This window comes from Liolophura sinensis, chromosome 1, assembly GCF_032854445.1.
Source record: "Liolophura sinensis isolate JHLJ2023 chromosome 1, CUHK_Ljap_v2, whole genome shotgun sequence".
Lineage (NCBI taxonomy): Eukaryota > Metazoa > Mollusca > Polyplacophora > Chitonida > Chitonidae > Liolophura > Liolophura sinensis.
Genome location: NC_088295.1, coordinates 58619022 through 58643790, shown reverse-complemented (window position 1 = coordinate 58643790; position 24769 = coordinate 58619022). Strand labels below are relative to the sequence as shown.

The following is a 24769-nucleotide window of genomic DNA, read 5'->3' as shown; positions in this document are numbered from 1 at the left end:
CTTCTTTACAGGTGGAGGGAACAAAAAATTACATACAGTTTAGTTGACAGAGAGCAAAAAGCTACCGTAATTGGACATGTGGTCTTGAATGTCTTTTTTTAAAATTTTTCTTTAAAGAGAGAACATACATTTTATTTGTATGGTGGGTATTTGGGATCACCTTTTGGTAGATATTGTCCTTTTAAAACATTAGCTTTGTCCTCATGTTTTCAAAAGATTTCCAGATGCAAATTTTCAAAGTTAATACACTCTAAATTAAGCCAAAATTCCACTTCAAGAGAATGGACCATTCAGAGCAGTTGACAATGCTTCCAAAACCTTAATGCATGTTCCTTCAACAAGTTTAAGGTCAGCTTTTCTTCCCTTACCTTTTTTGTTACTAATACTCTTGTCCACTTTGTGTTTATTAAGCCAATATTCATGAATATATTAAAAAAAATAAATCTGACCAAAATCCTGGCTGAACACATTTGTTAGCTCAAAAGACGAAATTCATGCTTTACATCCTCATGTATAACATCACTGTGTTATAAAGACAATATATACTAAGTGGTGGTCTCAAATACCAATCATACAAAAATATTTTACAGTACCCAGTTTATTGTAATTCGGCACCTGTAAAGGGTATCAAAATGTCCTTACATTTGACTCCGATACCCTTCTGAATCAATGAAAAAAATTTCACAGACCTTTAACCCCTGTGTGGGGTTGAAGCCGTCCACACATTTACTTGAGTCGAACAGACTGTACGCCCCATCCCTCACATTCACCAGTCTCTCTCCTCTACAGTGGACATCCAGGACGTAGCTACACCAGTTAAGGAATTATACATCTATACTATCATGCTACTGAATCCCACATAACTTTTTTTCTTCTCATTTTTGGACACCTGGTCTGCTCATTTTAGCCAATATATATGTAACTGCAGCAGGAATATTGAGTTTCTTTTTTCTCACATGGTTAGGCCATCTGCAACATACCCAAACAACATTTGCCGTCTCCCACCATCCTACTTATCCTGCTGCTTGGGACAGCACTATTGGTTGTGTTGTTGCTTTTTGTATGTATGAAAGTATGTACATGTACTTTCACTTTTCAAACTACATGATGCTTTATCTTGTTTTATATATAAATATGTATTGATGTATTTTTTTGACTGGACCCTGAAGTACATGTTTCCTTTACACTGTTTTTTTAGTGACAGCCTTGAAGAAGAACAGTTTCATTGTAAACTGACTCAGCTACCTTTGATAAATAAATTATTATAAATAAATAATTAATAATAAATATTAATTAAATAAATAATAATGATATATTCATACCTTTACGTTTTCAAAAGGCTGGTTAAGCATTGTAATACTCTGCTTTCAACACTACTAATATCTGTCCCAAAAATTAGAAGAATTAGGGTACCTTATTTTGTAAACAAGGAAATTATTTTGGAAATTCTAAAATAAAAGCAAAAATTGATCGGATATGCACTGACTGATTTTTGTGCCATAAATATCTGGTCAAATCAGCTATGAAACAAAACACACCCATATGACTGGACACTGACATAACAACACACAGGTTAAGCAGTTATGAACTGCATACAACTATCTCCGTATGAAGGATACTTATTCCTGAAGGCAATTCGGATGTGTGTTGGGGTTTGTGGGATGATGGTGAAACTCAGGAAGGACTGCTTAACTGCCTGCAACAGTGATGTTTATACGTGCTTTATTATCAAGTGACTTGAATCAAACATGTCAGATTACAGTTCACAATTTACCGAAGATTGGTAAGATTACACTCTGAATAAGGTACATGTACTCCAGTTCTTTAATTCAAAAACTAGTATTTTTAAAAACAATTTTGTTTTAAAAATATACTTAACACAACAGGCCAAAAATATCTGAGGGTCAAAGCTCAAATCAAAATAAAGCAATATAGGTTTTCACAGTTTAGATGCCCATTTGAAATTGGCCTCTGTCTGAGCATTAAAGTCGAGGGCAGAGCACTGGATGTAAAAACAGAGTACTGAAGGTAAGAACAGAGTACTGAAGCTGAGAAGAGAGTACTGAAGGTAAGAAGAGAGTACTTTCAAATGAACTCACAGTGCTGGTGCTGGTGACGGGCATGGTACTGAGTTTGGCTATGGAGGTCATCGGTGACCAGGTCTCGCTTAGCACCTTTTAGAGAAGAGTGAGGAAAAGTAATTATAAAACACAGCAGGTACTTACATCTACACACAGCTCCTTGTATGTTCACATTTGCTTGTGTTGTTTATTTTGTATTGTTTGGACTAGTACTAAAAAGTACTTAGTCTAGTATATTATACTCACAAAAACAAAATGCCAAATGTCACATCATTTAGTGTGTGAGTAAAAAATATTTTGTCAACAACTTGTATGTAATACAATTATTTAACAGAGTACAAACCTAAAGTATTTTACTGTCTTGAAAGAAACAGGGGGGGCTTAGTATGTCTGCTTTATGAAAATCAAATAACACACTTTTGCCATCGTCATTTATTTTCCTTCACCATCACAAGCAATAGACTCCGCTACCCTTTGTTGCTAACCCACAAATTCATTTAATGACAAGTTTAATGAAATGGTTTACACTTAATTTATACACCGTATTCAACAATATTTCACTAATATGAAATATGGCCTGTCCTACTGTGGGAGGAAACAGGGCCATGGCGGAAACCCATGACCATCTGCAGGCTGCTCACAGACCTCTCCATGGACAATAGGAGAGGAAGCCATCACTAGCTAGATTTAATACTGCAACATTCTTGCCTTACCTTTGCGAGGAAGGCTATTGATTTGTTGTTGTTGAGAGTTTCTTGAAGCTGAGGCAGAACAGGGATGTGGCAGTTAGCTGTGACTGAAGGTCCCGTCGTTCCAAGAGCGAGATGAAATGCCTGGGTGTCAGATTTCCAGCTGATGACAACCTTTTGTATCAAAAAGTAGCGTGTGAAATATGGAAACATTCCCTCAAAATTCCACACATTACAACATGCTCTCCTTTCATTTCCTTCAATGTTCCATGATGTTGTCAAGGGGCACAACTCTTTACATTACAACTCGCTTTCACCCCCATTTCAATAAATTTGGCTCACTGAAGCAATATTTATTTATTTATTTATTTGATTGGTGTTTTACGCCGTACTCAAGAATATTTCATACGACAGCGGCCAGCATTATGGTGGGTGGAAACAGGGCAGAGCCCGGGGAAAACCCACGACCATCCGCAGGTTGCTGGCAGACCTTCCCACATATGGCCGGAGAGGAAGCCAGCAGGACTTAGCTGGACTTAAACTCACAGCGACCACATTGGTGAGAGGCTCCTGGGTCATTACGCTGCGCTAGCGCGTTAACCGACTGAGCCACGGAGGCCCCCACTGAAGCAATAAACCTTACGCGCGTTTGGACTGCGCATTTATGTGCATGTGCAGAAAGTAGTCATATGTTAGACAAAAGAAAATGCACACGGCGGTTTAGTATCCTGTCACTTACCACATGATTCTTATTTGGTCCATAAAGGAGAACTAATCTTTGGTAATTGTACGACCTGATATCCACACAGTTTTTCAATCCACTACGATCATCTGCAAAAAAAAAAACAAAAAAAAGTGTCTCTTTTCACATATTCCCCAAATCAGCAGTAATAAATGCGGCCAATTTTTTTTTTTCATCAACAAACCTTAGAAAATGTAGGACCAGCAATTTGTAACAATTTGTGTATTTTGTAAGCTTTGAGAGGGAAATAAATAATTTTGTTCAAACATGATGTTTACACATAATGGAAATCTATCCTTTTCTTTTAAAGATATGAGCAATGAATAATGCAATAAAAAATACATAAGAACAGCTTTTTTAAAATCATCTCTTGAGACTTAGTATGTGACTTCATAACCTCAGTGAGGTGAGAGACAGACACCAACAAAAAATGCTCCTCAGATATGAAGTTAAATGCTTGTATAACAAAAACTGAATCATATTTAATAAATAAATAACAGCAAATAAACGATCGGATGAGGGGGAATAACTCCATACTACCTACCGTTATATGACCTTGCAAACTCATGAACAGCTGCATAAAGATGTGAGACAGAACTCCATTCCACCAGGAAATCTGACACGACCTTCTCCACATTTGATCCCTGGCCAAGGTCAAACACAAGGTACACTCTGTCCACTGGACCTGTAACAATTGTAAACGATGAAAAGCTTTGTTACATTATAGGGGATAACTCATAATTCATTTGTTTGATCTGGGATTAATGCAAGGTACCTGACAATCCTAGAGACTTAAAGCCAAAGTCACACCAGTGAGAGTTGAATGAGTATGTGACCTGGTTAGTCAGAGGCTGAATGTGTGGAATGAGAGCAATGCTTCACAATAAACCAGAAATGACCCACAGCAACAAGTCATAGATTACACACAAGTCCATTTTCCCACTAACTTAAGTCCCAATATATTTGATATATTTTGTCAATGAAACTTAGGTTAATGATGAAAGAGTTTGTTTCAAAGTTTTGCTTTGATTCATTAACCCTTTACGGCTGAGAATATTTGGTAGAGGCCAACGTCAGACATAATCTTACTCAGTTTTTAAAACACCTTAATGAAACAATTGGACCAAACGATTGAAAAAGACCTACAATTCGGCAGAAGTATCTCTCATTTTTGATTACAGATAAAACTTACAGCAGCTGTATTATCCTTACACATGTATGTAGTTTGTCACTCGAGTATTTACCTTGTTCTCTTGTCGTTTGACTCTTCAGAGGATTATTATGAAAGAGGAACTGAAAGGAAATTTTGGAGACAAAACTTGTAGTATTATACAGGCAATATGAAATGAACACCTCATAACCAGATACATCCTGTTAAAAAAGACAAAAATAGATAGAAAAGATGAAAATGTAAAAGAAATAACTTTAACAGATATTTTTAATGAAACTTTTTCTTTTTGTTAAAAACCTACAGTCAGAATACATGTAGCTCACAGTGCTACCGTCATTTGGGTACAACTGAACATTCTGTTCATTTTACCAGTAAAAGAGGTAAAAGAGGAAAAAGAGGTTCCGGTGAAACTGACAAACACATTCAATTTTCCAACTCACCTCAACATGCCATAGTCTGAAAGGCTTCCACTGAATGTGAAATTTGCAAGACAGTAAATCCTTTGCAAGCTGCTTGCAGACAGACAAGGGCAGATCAATCACTTCAGGAAGCCTGGTAAAATAAACAAAAATCAGCACATCGCAAAACAACTTCCAAATACAACGCTTCAGGAATCCAGCAAAGGTTGGATTCTAGAACAGAATATTTCTGGTGATTCGCTTAACCATGTTTCCAAGGATCATGATTATGTGTAGGAATTTACTAAAGAATTTCAAACTGTGCTGAAGGGAAGTAACTTTGTGTGGTCTTGGTCTTAGTCTATTTTGCATTACCCAAATGGTGTCGATCGAAAAGCCTTGTTACAGGCCTACAAACGTGAAGTTCTGAACACAGCAACAACATACAACTGATATCAATCACCTCTGATGTATGGCTTATGCACACATCTATTCTTCCATCAGGTCCTTCATATCCTTCTCCACATGCGACCTGTTTACACACAGCACAAAAAGACTTCCCAGTGCCAGACAAGGGGTGAAAATAGTATCAGATTTCAGTAGCAAAAGGTGTGCGTTGTTGTGGTATTCAGAACTTTTATGATCGTTGTAGTGAATGAGTGAGTGAATGAGTAAGTAAGTGATTAGGGTTTAACGTCTTACTTATGACAACGAAAGAATTGTTAGGGTGTATGTAATGTGCCTCCTTGTTGCAGGATGGATTTGCATCGCTCTTTTATCTAGTGCTGCTTAACTGAGACAACTTATCGAAGGCAAGCAAGCCGTCCAGCTCCAGCCATTATACTGATACAGGTCAACCAGAAGTTGCACTATCCTCTTAACACTGAACGCCAAGCCAGGAAGCTACAAGTTTTAGGTGTGACTCGACCCAGGATTGACCCTGGGTCTACAGCTCTTTATGATCGTTATAAGACTGAATGCCAGTCGGTAGGTTACACCAGAAACCTTTTGTGAGACTAACATGTTCTCCGATAGTCTCTTCATTGTAACATGTTGGTAAGATGTTGTCCTGTCCAGAAAACAGTACTGTTCTGTACCATGTCAGCATCTTTTTCACTGAAATAAGGAAATGCAGTAGTCATTTCACGTCTCATAATTTTCCTCCAATGATGCCATATGCTCTCGTATGTCTTTTGCTTACTTTAAAATTGACAACGCCATTGCTGTGCCTTCACCATCTATCTCAATCCCTTGATGTGGAATTCCCCGTCTCTCCATCTGTCCATTAGAAAGGAACCAGAGTTACAAAAATAATCAATACCAACAATTACAACATTAATGGGAAGATAACCGTCGATTTTTTTTTCAGGAGTATGAAATATTTAATAATATATACACCTAAACAAAAGTAAAAAAAATATTGAAATATGAAAAATTTGGTTTTGGAAAGATGAAATATAATATTAATACCGTAAATCACATTCTTTCTGATAAACATAAAACTAAAGACAGGCATGCTGATATAAGTTGTATATAACTTTTATATTATAGCACTTCAGGTTCTTGTAATATACATGGATCTCACCATCAGCAATGAAATGTATTGTACTTACCTCTTCACCCAGATATACCAATGGTATTCTCTCATCACAAGTGGCTAAAATATAACACAGCTCTGGAACAAAGTATGGCGACCCTTTGGTTTTCTTTGCTGCTGGCTCAGAAATCTCACCCAGTAACATCTGAATGGAACAGACATGACAAAATTCAGGTACCACCATCATGCTGAAGATGTTTCATAATCCAAATCAGATTCTTCCAATTTACTGTCTATCTGCATGTAAGATCAAAATACTGTGATCAACAAGCATATGTACATCCAGATGCTGTCTCAATTGTCACAGGGTATTTTACATCACATTCTGTGACTGTCACACTGTGGCCCCTGCTCAAATATGTTTCTCACATAAAAGAACGTAACAAAATTATGCCTTTCTACCTGTCTGTATGGACAACATCTATAAAACTTAAAACATAAAAACTTCCATTACCTTCCTTTTCCTTGTAATATTGTCAACTTCACTGGCTCCCAAATCTGAAATACAATCACAATGTGGAATATATGTGTGTATGTTTGGAACTGAACATATTACTTAAAAATTTTTTAGTCATTTGAAGATGAGAAGTCATTAGGTGTGTACATTATGCCTTCTTGTGGCATGCTGCCACTGAAGCATCACGCAGAGGACACCATACATGACACCCCACCCAGTCACTTTATACTGGTCACCCCAGTCATATTGCCATGCTCTAACCTCTCAATGCTGAGCGCCAATCAAGGAAGGAGCAAGTACCATTTTTAATGTCTTTGGTATGACCTGATCTCTGGTTGGATCCCGAAGTCTTCCGACTTCCGACCTGATCTCTGGTTGGATCCCGAAGTCTTCCGACTTCGCGGCAGTAGCTCTAACCATCTGGACACTGAAGTGGTCAATAACAATGTGGTGACTTCATTTTTATACACATTAGCATGCATGACTGGGTGGGGTGTCATGTATGGTGTCCTCGGCGTGATGCTTCAAGGTATTCTCAAAACATACAGCAGTTAATTAAAATTATAAAAATCATTCTTAATTTAAGAAAATGGGAAAATATATTATGTTCATTTTTTTGCTTGATGTTTAATGCATCACAGAAAACCAGCGTTTGGCAGTGAGATGCATGGGTGAAGGAAAACGAGTGTACCGCAGTGAGATGTATGGGTCAAGAAAAACAAGTGTACCGCAGTGAAATGTATGGGTGAAGGAAAATGATTTATTTATTTGACTGGTGTTTTACACCTTACTCAAGAATATTTCATTTATATTGCAGCAGCCAACATTATGATGGGAGGAAACCTGGCAGAGCCCCGGATGAACCCACGACCATCTGTAGGTTGCTGATAGATGAAGGAAAACGAGTTAACCACTGGCCTGTGACAGGTACATAGCTGACTATTCTATCGTCTAATCTATTTCACATTACCTGTAACAGAGCAGGGCTCTAAATGATAGACTGAGTGAGTGAGTGAGTGATTGAGTGTTGTTTGAAGTTGTACTTAAGAATATTTCACCTGCACAGTAAATCAGTCAGTCAGATGAATGAAACAGTACCGCATGAAGATGGAATCATAATGGTCTTGCTGCAATACACTTTGTAATATATACTTGCTCCCGCCATAACTCTGGCCCCAGTTGTATTCCATTAACCAAAATTGTTGTCGTCATTGCACTGTTAAACTGTGTCCAGGACAGAACACACAGTGCTGAATGTAGCTACGTTTACAGGACAGCCAGTCATAACTTACCATAGAGTTTAGTATGAGGGCCGTGTGTGGTTGAGAAAGGATTGATGGGCATGAGCTGACCTGCCCTCAGGAAAGCCTTATTGCCTGTGTCATCTGTCACGTCATCCTCCTGGCTGTAAGCGGTCGGTGTCACCCCCAGCAGGTAGTACTTGTAGTCCACTGTCCGCGACACACACTCCTCCAATTCTACGACCTGTTGGAAAAGACAGAAGAAAGAGTTGAATGCCAGTGGCATGTTGCTCTGATCTTCATTTATAATTTCGAAACTTTGAAAAAAAATTTGACAAGACAGCTCTACATTATTACATTTCGTGTTTTACAGCCAGTACTAAAAAAAATGCAAAAATGCAAAAATTAAAGAAAAATAAAACTAAAAATACACTTTTTCACTTTGTGCAATCTTGATGATTTATGATTTCCTATTTTTCAAAGCTTTCTGATCATGTAAATATGTCTTCAAGTCAACATTTTCCACAAATTAGTTGATTATCAAGTTTTACTTTTACTGTCATGGTCTCCTCTCACATTGAAAAAGATTCATTCTGCCCACAAAACAATCAATACTTATGTGGCATACATATTAAAAAAACCCAAAACACAGCTGACCATTAACATGCTAAAAAAGGCTCACACACTGTACAGTTTAGGAGTTTCATCATCAATTATACTGACCAACACCTTCTATACCCACTCCACTGTAGCTTAACTTACCAGGTAATAGTTGAGGTGTTTGGGCAGTCTGACATAGATGATGTGTTTACTGAGGTTCTCTAAGGGGTGACCTGACAGATTAATCAATGGTAGTTTCTTGAGACACACAGCTGGTATATGCTGGACTGACTTTTCACACCGAAGCAGGGCCAAATGAAGTCTGAGAAAAGATAAACAAATGGGAAGACCTTCTATAAAACATATACCCATAAACATATTGTATGAATTTATTAAAACTGTGGTAAAAAGATTTATTTATTTATTTGATTGGTGTTTTACACCGTACTCAAGAATATTTCACTTCTACGACGGCGGCCAGCATTATGGTGGGTGGAAACCGGGCAGAGCCCGGGGGAAACCCACGACCATCCGCAGCTTGCTGACAGATGGTCAAAATATATTATGCTTGACAGTGAAATGGTATTCTGAGTGAGTGCTTGGGGTTTAACGTCGTACTCAACAAAATATGACGACGAAGGAATCCTTAAGGTGTATGTAATGTGCCTCCTTGTTCCAGGACGGATTTCCACTGCTCTTTTATCTAGTGCTGCTTCAGTGAGACGACTTACTGAACGCAAGTAAGCTACCCTACCTGAGCCATTATACTGATGAGGGTCAACCAGTCGTTGCCCTTCATGGACAATGCCAAGCGAGGAAGTTAGAACTTCCTCTTTTAAAGTCTTAGGCGTGACTCGACCCAGGATTGAACCTGGATCTACCGCTGCCGAAGCAGACGCTCTACCAACTTTGGCCAGTTAAAAGGTATTCTGTATCAAGGTTAAAACGTTTTCCGTTTTAGGATTGAAGGTACTCTGAAGGTTAAAAAGGTATGTTGATAGAAGATTAACAGGTGTTTTTTTGTTTTTTTAGAAAGAAGACACCCTACTCCATTTGAGAAAAACATGGTAAGGTAAATTCATTAAGGCAAATGCTGAGGCTGCAAGAAAAAGCTAGTTTCAAAAGCAGTATTATCTCAACTCACTTACCTCGGAAATTAGTGCAGTCACTACGAACATATATATATATATATAACCATTTACCTAAGTGTGATGAGAAGTTTATCCAAATTTCGTCTATCACCATTTAGCACATCTTCTATTTCCTGGATGACACTGTGGTCTGTTCAAGTGAAGAAGAGAAAAAAGTTTTAAATATGATGCTTTGAAATGGCATACATCTACAAACCCTGTCATGATGTAACAGTTCTCAAGTTTTTGAGAGCGCAGTACCCAATGTACAAGGCCCCATCAAGTCACAGCTTGCTGACAATGTGTCAAACAGTGCCTGGCCTACAAACCCCTTCTGCTGTTTTTTTTTTTTTTTTTTCAGAAACCGAAGTTCCAGTAATAGACTAAACAATAGAGCTTATTAAGGTGGTTACCTGTTGATGACACAGATGCCAACAGTGTGCCTCTCTGAATGTCCACAGCCACACGGAGCACCTCACAGCTCAGACAAGGGGAGATAACTGGGATCTGTAGTGAAGGAGGCATGTCTCGGATTTCACCTATAAAACAGAGAGGAAGGACACATTGTGTGTTTTCTTTGTATCCCCCCGTCCCCACCAAAAAGAATGAAAACAAATATATACATATATATATATATATATATATATATAGCTGTTTTCATTCGTTTGCCTCGCCACGATATGGCTGAAATATTGCCGATGTGGCGCTAAGCCACAATCATTCCTTCATTCATTTGTTTGCCCTACTTATAAGAAAATAAGGCAAACATATTTCCACCATCGAAGGAAAGCCAAAAGAAAAATACCATGCAATGCATTCAAATGCACTTGGCAGTAAAAACAAACAAAAATACAACTTACAATTCCCATCTATGTATTTCTGTAGCTCTTTTGACAAATCCTGAAAAATGTGAGAAAACAATAAATTTAAATGACAAATTCAGCATTATACAGTCAATTCACAACAAATATCAAGTTCTCACTTTACTTGGGGTACAAGTCTAATACCAAAGTATTTTACACATATTAAGTGGATATTGTAAGACATACCGCATTCATCACTTCCATGGCAGGGATCAAATTTATGAAACATTATACGGTCATGGTCAAATTAACGGTCACAACATCTACTTGACACAAAGTTACATGAAGTCCACAAGTTTTCATAAAATTATACGCTTGTTAATATACCAACCTTCAATTTAGCCAGCGTTCTTATCTCAACAGTTTGTACTAACAGTTTCTCTATCGATAAATGATCACTCTGGAAGGAAGAAGGAAAACAAAGAGTTTAATGAAATTTCACATTAAAATTTCACATTTATATGTAATGGTTAGCACTATGGAAAAGATGGATAACATACATGTAGCTCTCCTCCAGCCCACATCCAGTGAAAATATGCAACAAAACACACCAACTTAAATCATAATTCAAGAAATTATTATATTCATATTTATTATCAACAAGCAGGTCACCCTATGCTCTGCTGAAAACATGTATTATTTTCACCGTACGATAATATGGAGTTGCCCAGTTTGCCAATGGTTTATGGTTGCGCTTGCCATTATTTAATCTTGTAAGGTGTAGTGTCTCCTTGTGGCCTGTCCTGAAGCTAACGCATTTATACTGCTTCCTTCAAGAAGAAAACTTAGCTATGACACTATAGGCTGAAAAGAGCACATTTTTTTTCTATCTGGTGGTGCCTGCTGCATAATTTTACTATTTTTCCTTGCTATACGCGTAACGCCTGAAAACAGCTAACCTGGCATAAATCGCTGAGTCCATCGCATCCTCCATATTTATCACCCTGTAACTTATGCTGGGGGTGTGTTGCCTCTCAGCCAATGAGAGTTGTTAAAACTGCCAGCTTGTTCATGTAAACTCGGAACCTACGTCCAACATTACGGTTTCCCGGTTTTTCCCCAAGCAGAAAATGAACTGTCCTGTTTGCTACCTTCTAGAAAGAAGAGTTCTACCGGAAATGTATGAACTGCACTTCAGCGGTTTCCCACAGCAATTCTCCTCCTAACACAGAAGACTTCAGGACTAGTTCTTGGGCAAAATGGAGTCGCCCATTTGGCACAGACTTTATTTATAATTTATCAAAAGAATTTTTTTATGGCATGCACCTGCAAGGAAATGCATATTCTTTTCAATGGTATTTGATTGATATTGAAATTTTCTTCTCCTTTGATGAAATGCTATTCAAAATACACCATACTTGATATCCTACACCGTGTGCTCACACAAAACGGCCTATCCACCTTATGCTGGGTGCTGAGTCAAGGAAATATCATGATTGCGGATTATCATGAGTTTGGTGTGAGTTCAACTCCTGGACCGCTTCCTCACAAAATGAATGCTGTATCACTCGGTCATAACAGGGACACGGGGATGTGGAGCATTTAGTGGCATGCATGGAAATTAACATTTTATTTACAAGGGATTATCTCGTCACGATAACTTGGTACATACCCTGATGGCGAGTCCCACTTTCTTACTCTCCTCGGGTGAGATGGCGGGTACGTGACTGATCTGTAGAGGTTTACCTTGATCCTGTTCTGACACATGGATGCTCAGTTTGAAAACTGGAATGGAAACAAAGTGTTTAAAACAGCAGTCACAGAAACAAATCTACAGAAGGTAAATCACGGATGCTCAGTTTGAAAACTGGAATGGAAACGAAGTGTTTAAAACAGCAGTCACAGAAACAAATCTACAGAAGGTAAATCACGGATGCTCAGCTTGAAAACTGGAATGGAAACGAAGTGTTTAAAACAGCAGTCACAGAAACAAATCTACATAAGGCAAATCATGGAAGCTCTGCTTGAAAACTGGAATGGAAACGAAGTGTTTACAACAGCAGTCACAGAAACAAATCTACATAAGGCAAATCATGGAAGCTCTGCTTGAAAACTGGAATGGAAACGAAGTGTTTACAACAGCAGTCACAGAAACAAATCTACATAAGGCAAATCATGGAAGCTCTGCTTGAAAACTGGAATGGAAACGAAGTGTTTACAACAGCAGTCACAGAAACAAATCTACATAAGGCAAATCATGGAAGCTCTGCTTGAAAACTGGAATGGAAATGAAGTGTTTACAACAGCAGTCACAGAAACAAATCTACATAAGGTAAATCATGGATGCTCAGCTTGAAAACTGGAATGGAAACGAAGTGTTTACAACAGAAACAAGGCTCAACTACTATTACTCTTATTGCTTGGGAAAGAGGGGAGGAGTCAACTGTTATGGAGGGGTGGGGGGTGGGTGGGAGGGGACACCGGTTACAGCTGGGTAAACTGTCATTATACCTGGGTAGGAGGTTTTTATCGGTGGGGTCGACTGTTAGAGGTGGGAGGTGAATTCTTGTTGCTGGGGATCAGCTTTTATTGCTGGGGGCCAAATCTTAATGCTAGGGGTCAGATGTAATTACACAGGGTCTAAAGCTATTGCTGAAGGTCAACTGTTATGTGCCTAGCTCAATGAGTCTGTAATGTCACATTATCATTACACACACGTGTATGTCCACTTACCTGTTGGACCCTCAGCAGACTTGGCTTCTTTCTTCTGCTGTTCTCTGCAATGAAAATTTGTTGTTAAATACTTTACAACATAATAATCCTGTTTCGATTAATTAGCAAGTTGTTGCTACGCTAAATTTAAGACAACAACACAACTATGACAGCAATATTGTTTTTTAGAGAAGGAAACTATGCAGAGCTCTCAGGGATCTGCTGCATGTGACAAGCCTACTCATGTAAACTTGATTTGATTGAACACCTACACTTTATTTATTTATTCCACTGGTGTTTTAGGCCGTGCTCTAAAATATTTCAGTTATATGACAACAGCCAGCATAATGGTGGGAGGAAACTCACGACCATCCGCAGGTTCCCAAACTTAATAAAATACACTGCATGTATTCTAGGCAAAGACATCTGTGGCCAGTTGTTCAAAAGTGTATTAAGAGTTAAGCCAAGCTTAAGTCTTAATACCTTGTTCTAGTACAAAACCAACTAAAGTCCGGACTAAAGTTAATACAGGGCTGAACTGCTAATACAGTTTTGAACAACTGGACCCAGAATAGCCTGATCAGAGACTCGGGCAATTATGTTACAGACATAAAAGCCAGCTGTTTTCCTTCCCTCCCTTTGCAGAATCTTCAGCAGGGGTAAAACAGGGTAACTCAACATAGCCACTAATGGTACAAACTCAGGATTTTCCTGGACTTCCTCAGAGTCTGCAAAAAGATCTCCTTCGTGAAATGCAGTGTTTTACTGGTCGTATCAGAGAAAACTGGTACCATACCGCAACAACTTTTCTACATGTATTATCAAATTTCTCAACACCTGACCAAACATTTCTCAGGATGGCCTTACCAAGTCAATTAGATTTCTTCATAGTTTCTCTGAAGCATAATTAACACCTTTTTCAAAACATTACTCACACACATACTGATAGCTATATTTACTTACTTCGTTCTTGTTGAACACAATACCCAAGAATTTTTCATTTGTAATATAGGGTTAGTATTTACGGGTGGAGGAAACACCAACCCAACAACTTTCCCATATGACCTACAGAACCGTATTTAGTTACTTTATTATTGTTAAATGCAACACTCAAGAATGTTTGTAATCAGAATCTACTTAACATTACCTCCAGTATGACATCACCAGACATTTCCCCACAGTGTAGTCTTCAACTCGTACACTGTCCCCTAGCCTCTCCCGGATCAACCGCAGAGTCTGTTAACATGAAATGTTCATCTTTCCAACATTATCTGACAGCATTTAACCGATGTAATACATGATCTCCATCATTTACTCATGTTTAATAATTATTGCAGCTTTACTTAAATACATCTGTATGCACAAAAAAAAAAATAAAAAAAATAAATAAATAATTTAAAAGTTTCCAATTTATTGGAAATGTTAACTCATTTATTACATTGGTGCCGAATGCCATAGCTGCAATAAGGTTGAACTGGTGGATGAAACCAGAGGGTCCAGAATGAAGCACTGCCTTTTGCCAGGTATTCGAGTCACACCTCTGACAAAAAGCGGCACTGTAACCAGATACTTGAAATAAAATTTATGCCAAAACCTTCAAAAATTTTTTACTCAGAAATACTTTCGGAAGTAAAAATCCTCACCTGAGAATGTAGCACTTCTAACTGCAAGGATTGGCAAAAACAATCTGGGACAGAGTTAAGGCAAACAAAATATATCCTTCACACATGCACAAAAATCAAGATAAACCCCCAAAAATTATCATGTAAGGGTTAGTCTCGGAGCATTATGGTGATGCAAACCTTCAGGACAATAGTACGAAGCCATAAAAGGGACAAAGCGGTTTTCTTTCTTTTTTTTTAACTGTGCATTTTTTCCCCCACTTTTGCAGTGGGAGTTTTTCTTTCCTTTTTTTTTAAGCGAGTACCCTGCCTCCCACCTCCCCTCTTTCAAAAAAGAAAACTCCCAGAAAAAAAGATCAGGTTGGAGTTTTTCTTTTTCTAGCAGATCAAAAAACAAGAGGAAAACTCCAAGAAAAAGATTTCGAGCCCTAGTATGTGACGCTATCATTTCAAGTTAACTCCAAGTTAACCAGCCAATCATCTGGCTGCATTTATCGCGATTTACACCAAACCACAAAAAAAGTTGTGATCTGTTTGGCTGATTATCTTTAGGGCCAAGATCTGTTTCTTTTTTTGGGAGTGTTTCTTTTTTTCTTCCCCTGCCTAAAAAAAAAAACTAGAAAAACTCTAACCTGATCTATTTTTCTGCGAATTTTTCTTTTTGGGGGGGGGGGGGGGTGCTTAAAAAAGAAAAACTTTAATTGCAAAAGTGGAAAAAATAAAAAAAACGCCCAGTTCAAAAAAAAACCCCGCCATGTCCCTTTTACGGCTCTGTACAAAAGAGTGCGATCTCAAAACTCCTTTACTCTATTACCCTGATTTGGGATAGGCATTGCATTTTCAGGTTTTACCACAGGTCCTAGCAATTACAATTATTTGAAATCACTTCAGGTTTCTTTCTAGGTAGCCTAGTAGTAATGCATTAACCATCACCACCACATGTACATTCAACTGGCCAACAGGCCTCCCATCGAAAATGACCTAGCTGACCTTCATTGCGAACACTGAATATCGTTCTCATTTGCTTATTGAGAATCTAATTATCCCAAGTTGACAACATCCCAAAACGCTCTGAGCGCGAATCACTGTGTAAAGAAAGGATACGTAGCACTCTGTACAAGTCATGTAAAGGTTTGTCATTGTCCAGTAGACGGGTCTGTATCAGCTGGTGAATGTAGTTGACCTGGAAGGAAATGATCAAATGTATTTATAATATTATATTATTATATAATATATATTTGGCTGTGGGTTAGCGCGCTAGCGCAGCGTAATGACCCAGGAGTCCCTCACCAATGCGGTCGCAGTGAGTTTAAGTCCAGCTCATGCTGGCTTCCTCTCCGGCGTAAGTGGGAAGGTCTGCCAGCAACCTGCGGATGGTCGTGGGTTTCCCCCCGCTCTGCCCGGTTTCCTCCCACCATAATGCTGGCCGCCGTCGTATAAGTGAAATATTCTTGAGTACGGCGTAAAACACCAATCAAATAAATAAATATTTGGCTGTGGCTTAATGCCAAATTCAAGAACTGTTTTCTGAATTATGTGACGGTGTTCAGTTTTGTGGGTGTAGGAAACAAGGGTGCCTGGCATAAACCACTGACTCCTGGCAAAGTTTATGACAAACTTTCTCACATGCAGCATAGATATACTGGTGGAAGACAAGTGATTTTCAATGAGGATCATCTCTTGCTTAATGCCGCCAAGGCCTAAAAAGCAGTGAGCTTGGAGATCTGCAAATTCCCTATTCAAGGCAGGGTGTGAACTCACACGTTATGTATTCTAGTGAATGAAAGTGAAGTGCCTGTGACTATTAGACCCTGGCTCCTTCATATCAGAAGTTAATACTGCAGATTAAAGTCGGTCCACAATCAGTAACATTTGAACGACCATAATGAATGGGATGACTTTAAAAAGCATAAAGGGCCATACGATGTTGAACATCACTGGCATATCAAATTGATTCTGAATTTAAAATTTTAACAGTGTTTGTTCAAGAAAGTGACTCATGATAATCCTCTATTTAAAACATAAACTAATTTTTCCTTACCTGTAATGAATGCACCAAGCTTTTTCCACCTGTAAAAAATATTCAAAAAATGACAATGTTGAAATGTTCCTCTGTAAGTTATTTTGTTTTTTGTTAGAATCTTTCACAAGTAGAAATTCTCAACAAGCAACAGGGTAAAATTCTCATCAAAAGCAACAAGACAGGTAAAATCACTATTTAAAGGTTGTTTCTTTGATGAGCGCAATTCCTACATCAAAATATCAGAGATGGCATGTTTTGATTTAACTAAATGTAACTTAATGTTTTAGACATCATGAACTTTCGAAGTTTCATTCCCCTTAATAAAGGCTGTCGTGTTCCATTACCATTTAAAAAAAAATAAAAGTGAAAACTAGACAGATAAATTATACAGTACTATGCAATGAAGTGAAAAAGTGTTTCTTGAAGACAGAAGCCAAGTTTGATGTGATGATGACTAAGTACAAGCTCAACTTACTTCCCGTTTCGTGGTCTTCGACTAGTATATCAATATCCAATAGCCTCCAGGGTATGGTGGTACTATCTCCCATCAGGGTCAAGGTCACCTGAGGCACAACAACAACATCCTCACAATCACTCACACTTAATCATGTATCTTCTTGGCTACTTATAATACTTGTGATTTCAATGCTAACAGAAGACTGAGGATTCATTCCTATATCAGCATTTTTGGGGGGCAACATTTATTTATTTATTTCATTGGTGTTCTATGCTGTACTCAAGAATATTTCACTTATACAATGGCGGACAGCATTATGGTGGCAGGACACCGTGCAGGGCCGGGGGGAAACCCAGCAGGTTGCTGTGAGACCTCCCCACATTTAGAGGTCCAGGTAGTTACGAGAATTATATTCCTAAAGTTCTGTGACATTCACACTAAAACAGCAATCTAGGGAATCATAAGGTTTCACTTCAATGGTATTACCATTTTTCTAATGTCACACATAAACTGGAATGAAAGTGTCACAGTTGGAACAAGAAGGTCAAGCCAATACAGAAGAGAAATATGACGAGCTTACCTCAAATTCATATTCCACCAGAAACTTAACTCTGCCATTCTCTGAAATTATAAAATACATTTGATGATTTCTCAATGTACCGTTTATAGTGAGTGACAATATAAGATATTTTGTCCATGCACCTCAATTTTCAAATGACTCTCTTGTAGCAATTCTATGAAAAGCACGTGCTTCATTCCCACACTACAACCACAATGATAAATTACATATGATGTCACATTCTCTTAAGACTCACCTATTCTAAGTCTTCTCATTTGTCGTGGCAGGTCAGTTGAGACTAGTCGATACTGGATTACTTGATTCAACCTGTGTAAAGTGTTTCTCTTTTCCACAATGGTTATAGGGTCAGGCGGAACAATCTTCTCCTGATGAGAATGGTGAGAAAAAATAAATGATAATAAGTAATACGGATGAAAACATTTTTAGCACAAGTCAGTGTTTTGCTTTAATGAAAATAATGGGATACACTGGCACAAACATAAAAAAAAAACTACTGTCTATATTTATATATTTTATTTGATTGGTGTTTTACAGTGTACTCAAGAATGCTTCACTTATGTGACAGCAGCCAGCATTGTGGTGGGAGGAAAACGGACAGAGCCTGGTTGAAACCCATGACCATCCGCAGGTTGCTGCAAGACCTTCCCTATAGGGACGGAGAGGAAGCCAGCATGAGCTGGACTTGAACTCACAGTGACTGCATTGGTGAGAGGCTCCTGGGTCATTACACTGCGTTAGTGCGCTAACCAAATGAGCCACAGAGGCCCCCCTTGCCTGTTATAAAACGGATGCAAAATAGCACGGAAAACATGAAACAATGAAACTTTGTTCAAATGAAGAAACAAAAAAGTGAAATGCAGGAGTGAGAACATAGAGGGCAACATATCCTGGATGAACTACTTTCTTTACATCAGAATACAGAAAGAGAGAGACCGAAACAAAAACCGAGAACGAGTTGAGAACTATGTATGTATATTTTGTTCCGAAAGCACAACTAGAAATCATGAGCAAGAACATCACACAAACTGTAGCTATGAAAAGACACTTTCTTCTATTTGATGAAAATCTAATGTCTGATCAGAGTAAACAAGTATTTCAAATATGATATTTTGCTATTATTCCATGCCATGAATTAAACACTACTGAATAACAAGAAAATCTTAGGAGATCTGAAATTACTGTAGCACTACAAAGTAACAGACAAGCATTCAATAACTAATTGTATGGTGCTTGTAAGATGTCAGCATTCGACCTATCACATATAAAGGGGCATAACTTACCCTGATACATGAGGGAAGTCGTGGGTAAGTACCCGTTGTGAGAACGTCCACAGCACAGGGCAGTGAGAAGTTTGGTAGCCTGTAAGAGAGTTATCTTATGTTAATGTAGTATATTAGAAAAAATAATGTAGTATATAATAAAAGTAATGGGTCATTGCTAACTAAGTAGCCTGGAGAGCACTAATTCAGGATTCTTGTCCTTAACCAACCAGGTCACAGGTCGATACTAGGTTCCTGGGCCAGCTGCAGTTGTTTGTCAAGTGGTTGGTCAGATACCTGGTGAGGTTTGATGGTTTCCTGTGGGTTATTAGCTTGTTTGCCCAAGTCCATTATCCTGACTTGTTTCCAACAAGTGAGTAATTAATATAACTTCAATCGAACAACTAGTATACATTTATAAATGTATATAATAATCTGCAACAAAACAAGTGCATGCATTTAATTGGAGATTTTAAAAAGCCATTTATCAAACTAGGCTAACAATACAGAGCAGCCATTCCCTACAAGTACCTTGCAGTTATAAGTGTTTCTCTGGCCATCCTAGCTAACATATCTGCTGTTTCCACAAACAACATGGACTGCTTCTCCAACAAGAAACATATCTCCTGAAAATATAGAAATTAATAAGAAAAATATACTACAACTGTACATCATTCAACTCAAAAAACTGTAATGATACAGAAATATAGAGGCATATAATTTTATTTCCATCATACATGTTAGGCTTCACAGGGATTGTGAGAATTCCTATAAAATTTACCTGAAAACCACAACACTATTTGATCACAGCAGTTGCACAATTGATAATTTGAACAGAAAACTGAAATCATAAAATCAACTGAAAGCATCAATTATCAAAAGACAACTTACAGAGCACTTGTCCACCTTGCTGGCACTGTTCGCCCACTTCACCAGGGCAAGCAATCGGATAAAGAGCTGACGTGTTCGGCTGGCAAACTGAACTATTTCAATTTTTCTACAGCAGAAAATTGAAATCATTACATTGACTGCTTATTGCCATCAAGGGTCAACGCAAAGTGGCGGCAAGTATTTCCATAATTTTCACTTTTTTCATTAACTGACATTTTTTTAAATATGCACACCCTCATTGACATCATTTTTAAGTATTTTCCCATGTCTACTTTTCAACACATCCATGTCTACTTAAGAACATGATCATAACAAGCAATAAGGAATTCCAGAGATGAGAATGTAAGAGCAGTCCAGACATCCTCTTGAGCTGGGATGTGGAGAGTGATCAACGCAAAGAGTGAGTGAGTAAGTGCTTAAAGTTTAACATGGTACTTAACAAGTTTTTCAGTGATATGACGGCGAAGGAGTCCTTAAAACACCTGTACATGTAATGTGTCTCCTTGATGCAGGACAGATTTCCACCTCTCTTATATCTAGTGATGCTCCATTGAGACAAAGTACTGTAGGCAAGTAAGCTGGCCTCCCCAAGCCATTATACTAATACAGGTCAACCAGACATTGCACTATCCCCTTGGTGCTGAATGCAAAGCGTGGAAGCTAGAACTTCCTCTTTTAAGGTTTTAGGTGTGACCTGTCCAAGGATTGACCCTGGATCTACAGTCCACAAAGTGGACACTCTACCAGCTGAGTCATTGGGGCTGGTACTGACCAATCTCAAGACTGTAATTCTCTAGTGCCGGATTACCATCCTACATGTCCTGAGCTCAAAGGTGCTGGTGTACATGTAACTATTTCTAACAATTACTACCATTTTGTAACGGTGGGTTTTAATACTGTATTTCCTGTACAATGGTTTACCCAAGATGGCTAGGGGTGGGGAATTCTCAAATAGCTTTGAGACAAGTGACTCTGACAAAATCAAGTTGGAGAGAAACAAGTTTCTGCATATATTTATTTGAAAAAGTCTAGAATAAAACTTGGTCTTAATTATCGTTTATGAGGTAAAAAACAATTTAAAGCTTTTTTCCAAAATTATAAAGCTATGTAAGAATGTTATGATACACACTTTTTTTTGAAAAAGGAAGAAGGAAAAAAAAACCTTGAAAGAATACTAACCTCTCCATATCAGTCTTTCTAGGAAGCCTGGAAGATAAAAGGGGGAAAGAACAGTTAGAACATGACCTAATTTTTCCATCAATGAGATCCTCAGAACAGCCTCTATCCTTAAGTGCTCCTTAAATGTTCAGTGGAAACAAAATTCTCTAAAGCCTTAGTGCATTACCATTGATCAACTGTTATATTACAGCATGCAGCATGAAATTTATCTCATCTTCCATTTATTTTCACATCTGAACTGATACGATATAAATCAAATAGCGCGACACATATTCTCAATGCTGAATCTTTCTAGACTATGAAAATGAGGTAAACTGGAAAACTCACAATTCTGACAGAATGGTCAGTTCATGGTATGTCCTCTGTATGATGAAGTCAATCAGAGTGGCCAGAGACATGGTACCTCCACCACCCTGAGGGCCCACTGGAATGGGCATTTGGCTGTCAATAGGGGGCATCTTTGGGACCTGGCTTGTTCACTGTTTTAAGAAAAACATTACATATTACCCATCCACCTATATATACATCTTACATAGGACGGTCTACCAGCAACACATAGACGGCTGTGGGTTTACTCTGGGCTCTGCATGATTTCCTCCTATCGTAATGTTGGCTGCCATCATATAAATGAAATATTCTTGAGTAACATCAATCCAATAAATAAATAAATCAATATATGTATATTACCTCCTGTTCCACAAAACTATTTGAATGATACAATCATCTTTACACCATTAAAAACCATTACACATGTTCGGAACTTAAAGCAGCCTATAAAGCTGGCGAGTGCGAGTCTTTAAAATGAAAGTAGAATGTTGATTTCGTTGGATGAAAACACAATAGATTTGCTCAACTCTTATGTATGCCTCGGCTGTGAACCGTTACGATATTCCACTAAATTACACTATAAAAGCAAGGGTGACCGTGCAGAAGTCTGATGAGCAAGAAACCCGCATAAGACATAGTCTTTGTGATTTTATGTCAATGAAGTTATCGTTACCCTGTTGAGGAACAGGACCCTGGTAAATTGTTTATGGCTTTTCTACCAGTTTCACTGTTTCAGTAAAAATTTCGGTAATTTTGAAGTTGAGGATGTTGTCACGCGGTAGAGTGACGTCAATTAACTCAAGAACGACCTTTTCACAATGTGCATCTGGGAAGGAGCTAACTGATTTACAAAAGGATCAACCTAGTATTATCAACTGCAGAAATTTCATGCTGATTTTTTTATCATTTGAGCTATATAAAACGGCACTGGTGGCATTGTAATTTTTTACAAGTTTCAAATAACCAAATAAATGCTATTATCACCAACTTTTTCTGCTTCAAAATTACTTCGTATCAGATTACCTTTAAGCTTACGAAGAACTACGACTGAGTTGGTTATTATTTATCCATGCTGATGGAAGAATAGGCAAGCCGGCGAGCAAACAACAACAACAACACAACAAGAGCAAGATCAGATGACATTTAGTCTAATGATAATTCCAAAACCCGTAAAATCAAAGCATCTGTTATAAGAGATTTTACAGACATCGACAAGTAAAATGGAACAGACAACAGATAGCAAACATGTGATAAACACAAAAAACAAGATAACCTTTAAAGACCAAGCAGTGTAGACATCGTTGCTGAAACTGCCATTTTGCACTGTAACGCCATCTATGTGCCGTCATGGACATTCCGCAAAGGGAGGTAAGTTTCACTTAGGATGACTCAGTCGGGCAGAACTGTCAACGATTGGAGAAGTGAAAAAAAAAAAAAAAAAAAAAAACCAACTCCGTTTTAACAATATGCGCGTGGCTCCATAACTGCAGACTTTATTAACAGTTTCATTTTTTAAAATCTAAAATATTATGCCATTACCATTATAATATTAATAATATGTAATAAAATGAGGATAACATAATTATTTCCCAAACATTGATTGACTGATTTATTTGTTTTTTTCAACAGTGCTGTAGAATTGTTCAGTTTTATGGACCGAGCAGGAAACCCTAGTGACCGAGTATACCACTAACGTTCTACACGTGGCTGATAAATTAGATTACCTGACTTCAATCCGCAGTTGAAACAGCTACCGGTATAGGTATAGTGCAGATTCGAATATGAAATAGGCAAAGCCTAAGTGCGCACGCAATTTATTACTTAGCCTAGTGAATTCTAGACATAGTGTGCGAACAATACAATGTATTAACTCTTTGGTTCGGAAAGGTGGGTGTGTGATAAAGTAGAATTCGACGTTTTTCTAAAGTAGATGTAGGCATGGAGGTAATATAGAATATTCATTATTCTTTCGTCCAACGTCAAACATGGCGGTGGAGGAAAACGGCGAGCCGGATTTTTGGTGTTTATCTTCGGGTCACTTTTTAACAAGGTAGGCCATCGACCCAACAACACATGGTAAAACATTCAGAGCATAAGTTTGATTGAGCGCACGAAGCTCTTTAGTGTGATCTCGCCTACCGCCAGGTTAAGGCATAGCGACGGAGTAGGATTTAGACAGTTATAAGGCTGGCCTTGGAATTGTGCTACCTTGGGATTGATCTGTCATAAACATATTAGGCCTATCACTGCTTCACATGTAGGCATATTTACCCAGTGGAAGATGGGATAAGTTTGTCCATAACAATCCTATATCAGGTCAAAATAATTTGATCTACCCATGCAGCACTTCTCACTTCTCTATTCAAAGAAACAGGTAAGTCTTCATGATCTAATAATTTAGATGGACTGAATGCTGTTGACAGTCTGCCAAGTAGCCTAGCAATCATGTTAGGCTACTAATAGAAGACCTGGAACACGCAAAAATTAAGTTAATTTTACAGGAAGTCTGTTGTCTAAGTGATGTTAGAATGTATCCTGTCATTATAACATAATATATACTCTCAGTCAAATGCAATGTCTATGATAAATTCATAGAATATTTTTCTTAGATTTAACAAAAATTAAACAGATTATTTGTTCTGCTATAACAGAATACATCACGCAGACAACAGACTTTCTGTTAAGTTGATCGGACAGATTATTTTTTGAGAGTACGTTCATTCTTTTCTTTAGACCGGAAGGAATGGCCTTCAAGAGATTTTCAAAACCTTAGTAGGTCAATAACTATTTGTTGAGCATTTCTGTATAAA

The 24769-nt window shown here is 38.0% G+C and overlaps 1 protein-coding gene across 1 annotated transcript in view; it reads right to left on the bottom strand.

Moving 5' to 3' along the window:
• Positions 1 to 23275, bottom strand: part of LOC135469203 (mediator of RNA polymerase II transcription subunit 14-like) — a 36666-nt gene extending 13391 nt beyond the window's left edge. Inside the window, exons 1-32 of the mRNA XM_064747758.1 lie at positions 23233 to 23275; positions 21960 to 22111; positions 21633 to 21659; positions 20454 to 20559; positions 20094 to 20188; positions 19584 to 19662; positions 18539 to 18668; positions 18304 to 18344; positions 17742 to 17829; positions 17285 to 17313; positions 16348 to 16426; positions 15265 to 15308; positions 14769 to 14857; positions 13643 to 13686; positions 12582 to 12694; positions 11301 to 11369; positions 10967 to 11006; positions 10520 to 10645; positions 10179 to 10257; positions 9139 to 9298; positions 8428 to 8620; positions 7133 to 7176; positions 6695 to 6823; positions 6283 to 6359; positions 5124 to 5235; positions 4757 to 4805; positions 4057 to 4197; positions 3510 to 3601; positions 2795 to 2944; positions 2100 to 2174; positions 1620 to 1696; positions 690 to 807 (exon numbers count right to left, since the gene is read on the bottom strand). Coding sequence (XP_064603828.1) covers positions 690 to 807; positions 1620 to 1696; positions 2100 to 2174; positions 2795 to 2944; positions 3510 to 3601; positions 4057 to 4197; positions 4757 to 4805; positions 5124 to 5235; positions 6283 to 6359; positions 6695 to 6823; positions 7133 to 7176; positions 8428 to 8620; positions 9139 to 9298; positions 10179 to 10257; positions 10520 to 10645; positions 10967 to 11006; positions 11301 to 11369; positions 12582 to 12694; positions 13643 to 13686; positions 14769 to 14857; positions 15265 to 15308; positions 16348 to 16426; positions 17285 to 17313; positions 17742 to 17829; positions 18304 to 18344; positions 18539 to 18668; positions 19584 to 19662; positions 20094 to 20188; positions 20454 to 20559; positions 21633 to 21659; positions 21960 to 22090 — 2826 coding nt within the window. The 5' untranslated portion in view covers positions 22091 to 22111; positions 23233 to 23275. The remainder of the gene's footprint in view (positions 1 to 689; positions 808 to 1619; positions 1697 to 2099; positions 2175 to 2794; positions 2945 to 3509; positions 3602 to 4056; positions 4198 to 4756; positions 4806 to 5123; positions 5236 to 6282; positions 6360 to 6694; positions 6824 to 7132; positions 7177 to 8427; positions 8621 to 9138; positions 9299 to 10178; positions 10258 to 10519; positions 10646 to 10966; positions 11007 to 11300; positions 11370 to 12581; positions 12695 to 13642; positions 13687 to 14768; positions 14858 to 15264; positions 15309 to 16347; positions 16427 to 17284; positions 17314 to 17741; positions 17830 to 18303; positions 18345 to 18538; positions 18669 to 19583; positions 19663 to 20093; positions 20189 to 20453; positions 20560 to 21632; positions 21660 to 21959; positions 22112 to 23232) is intronic.
• Positions 23276 to 24769: the final 1494 nt, after the last annotated feature.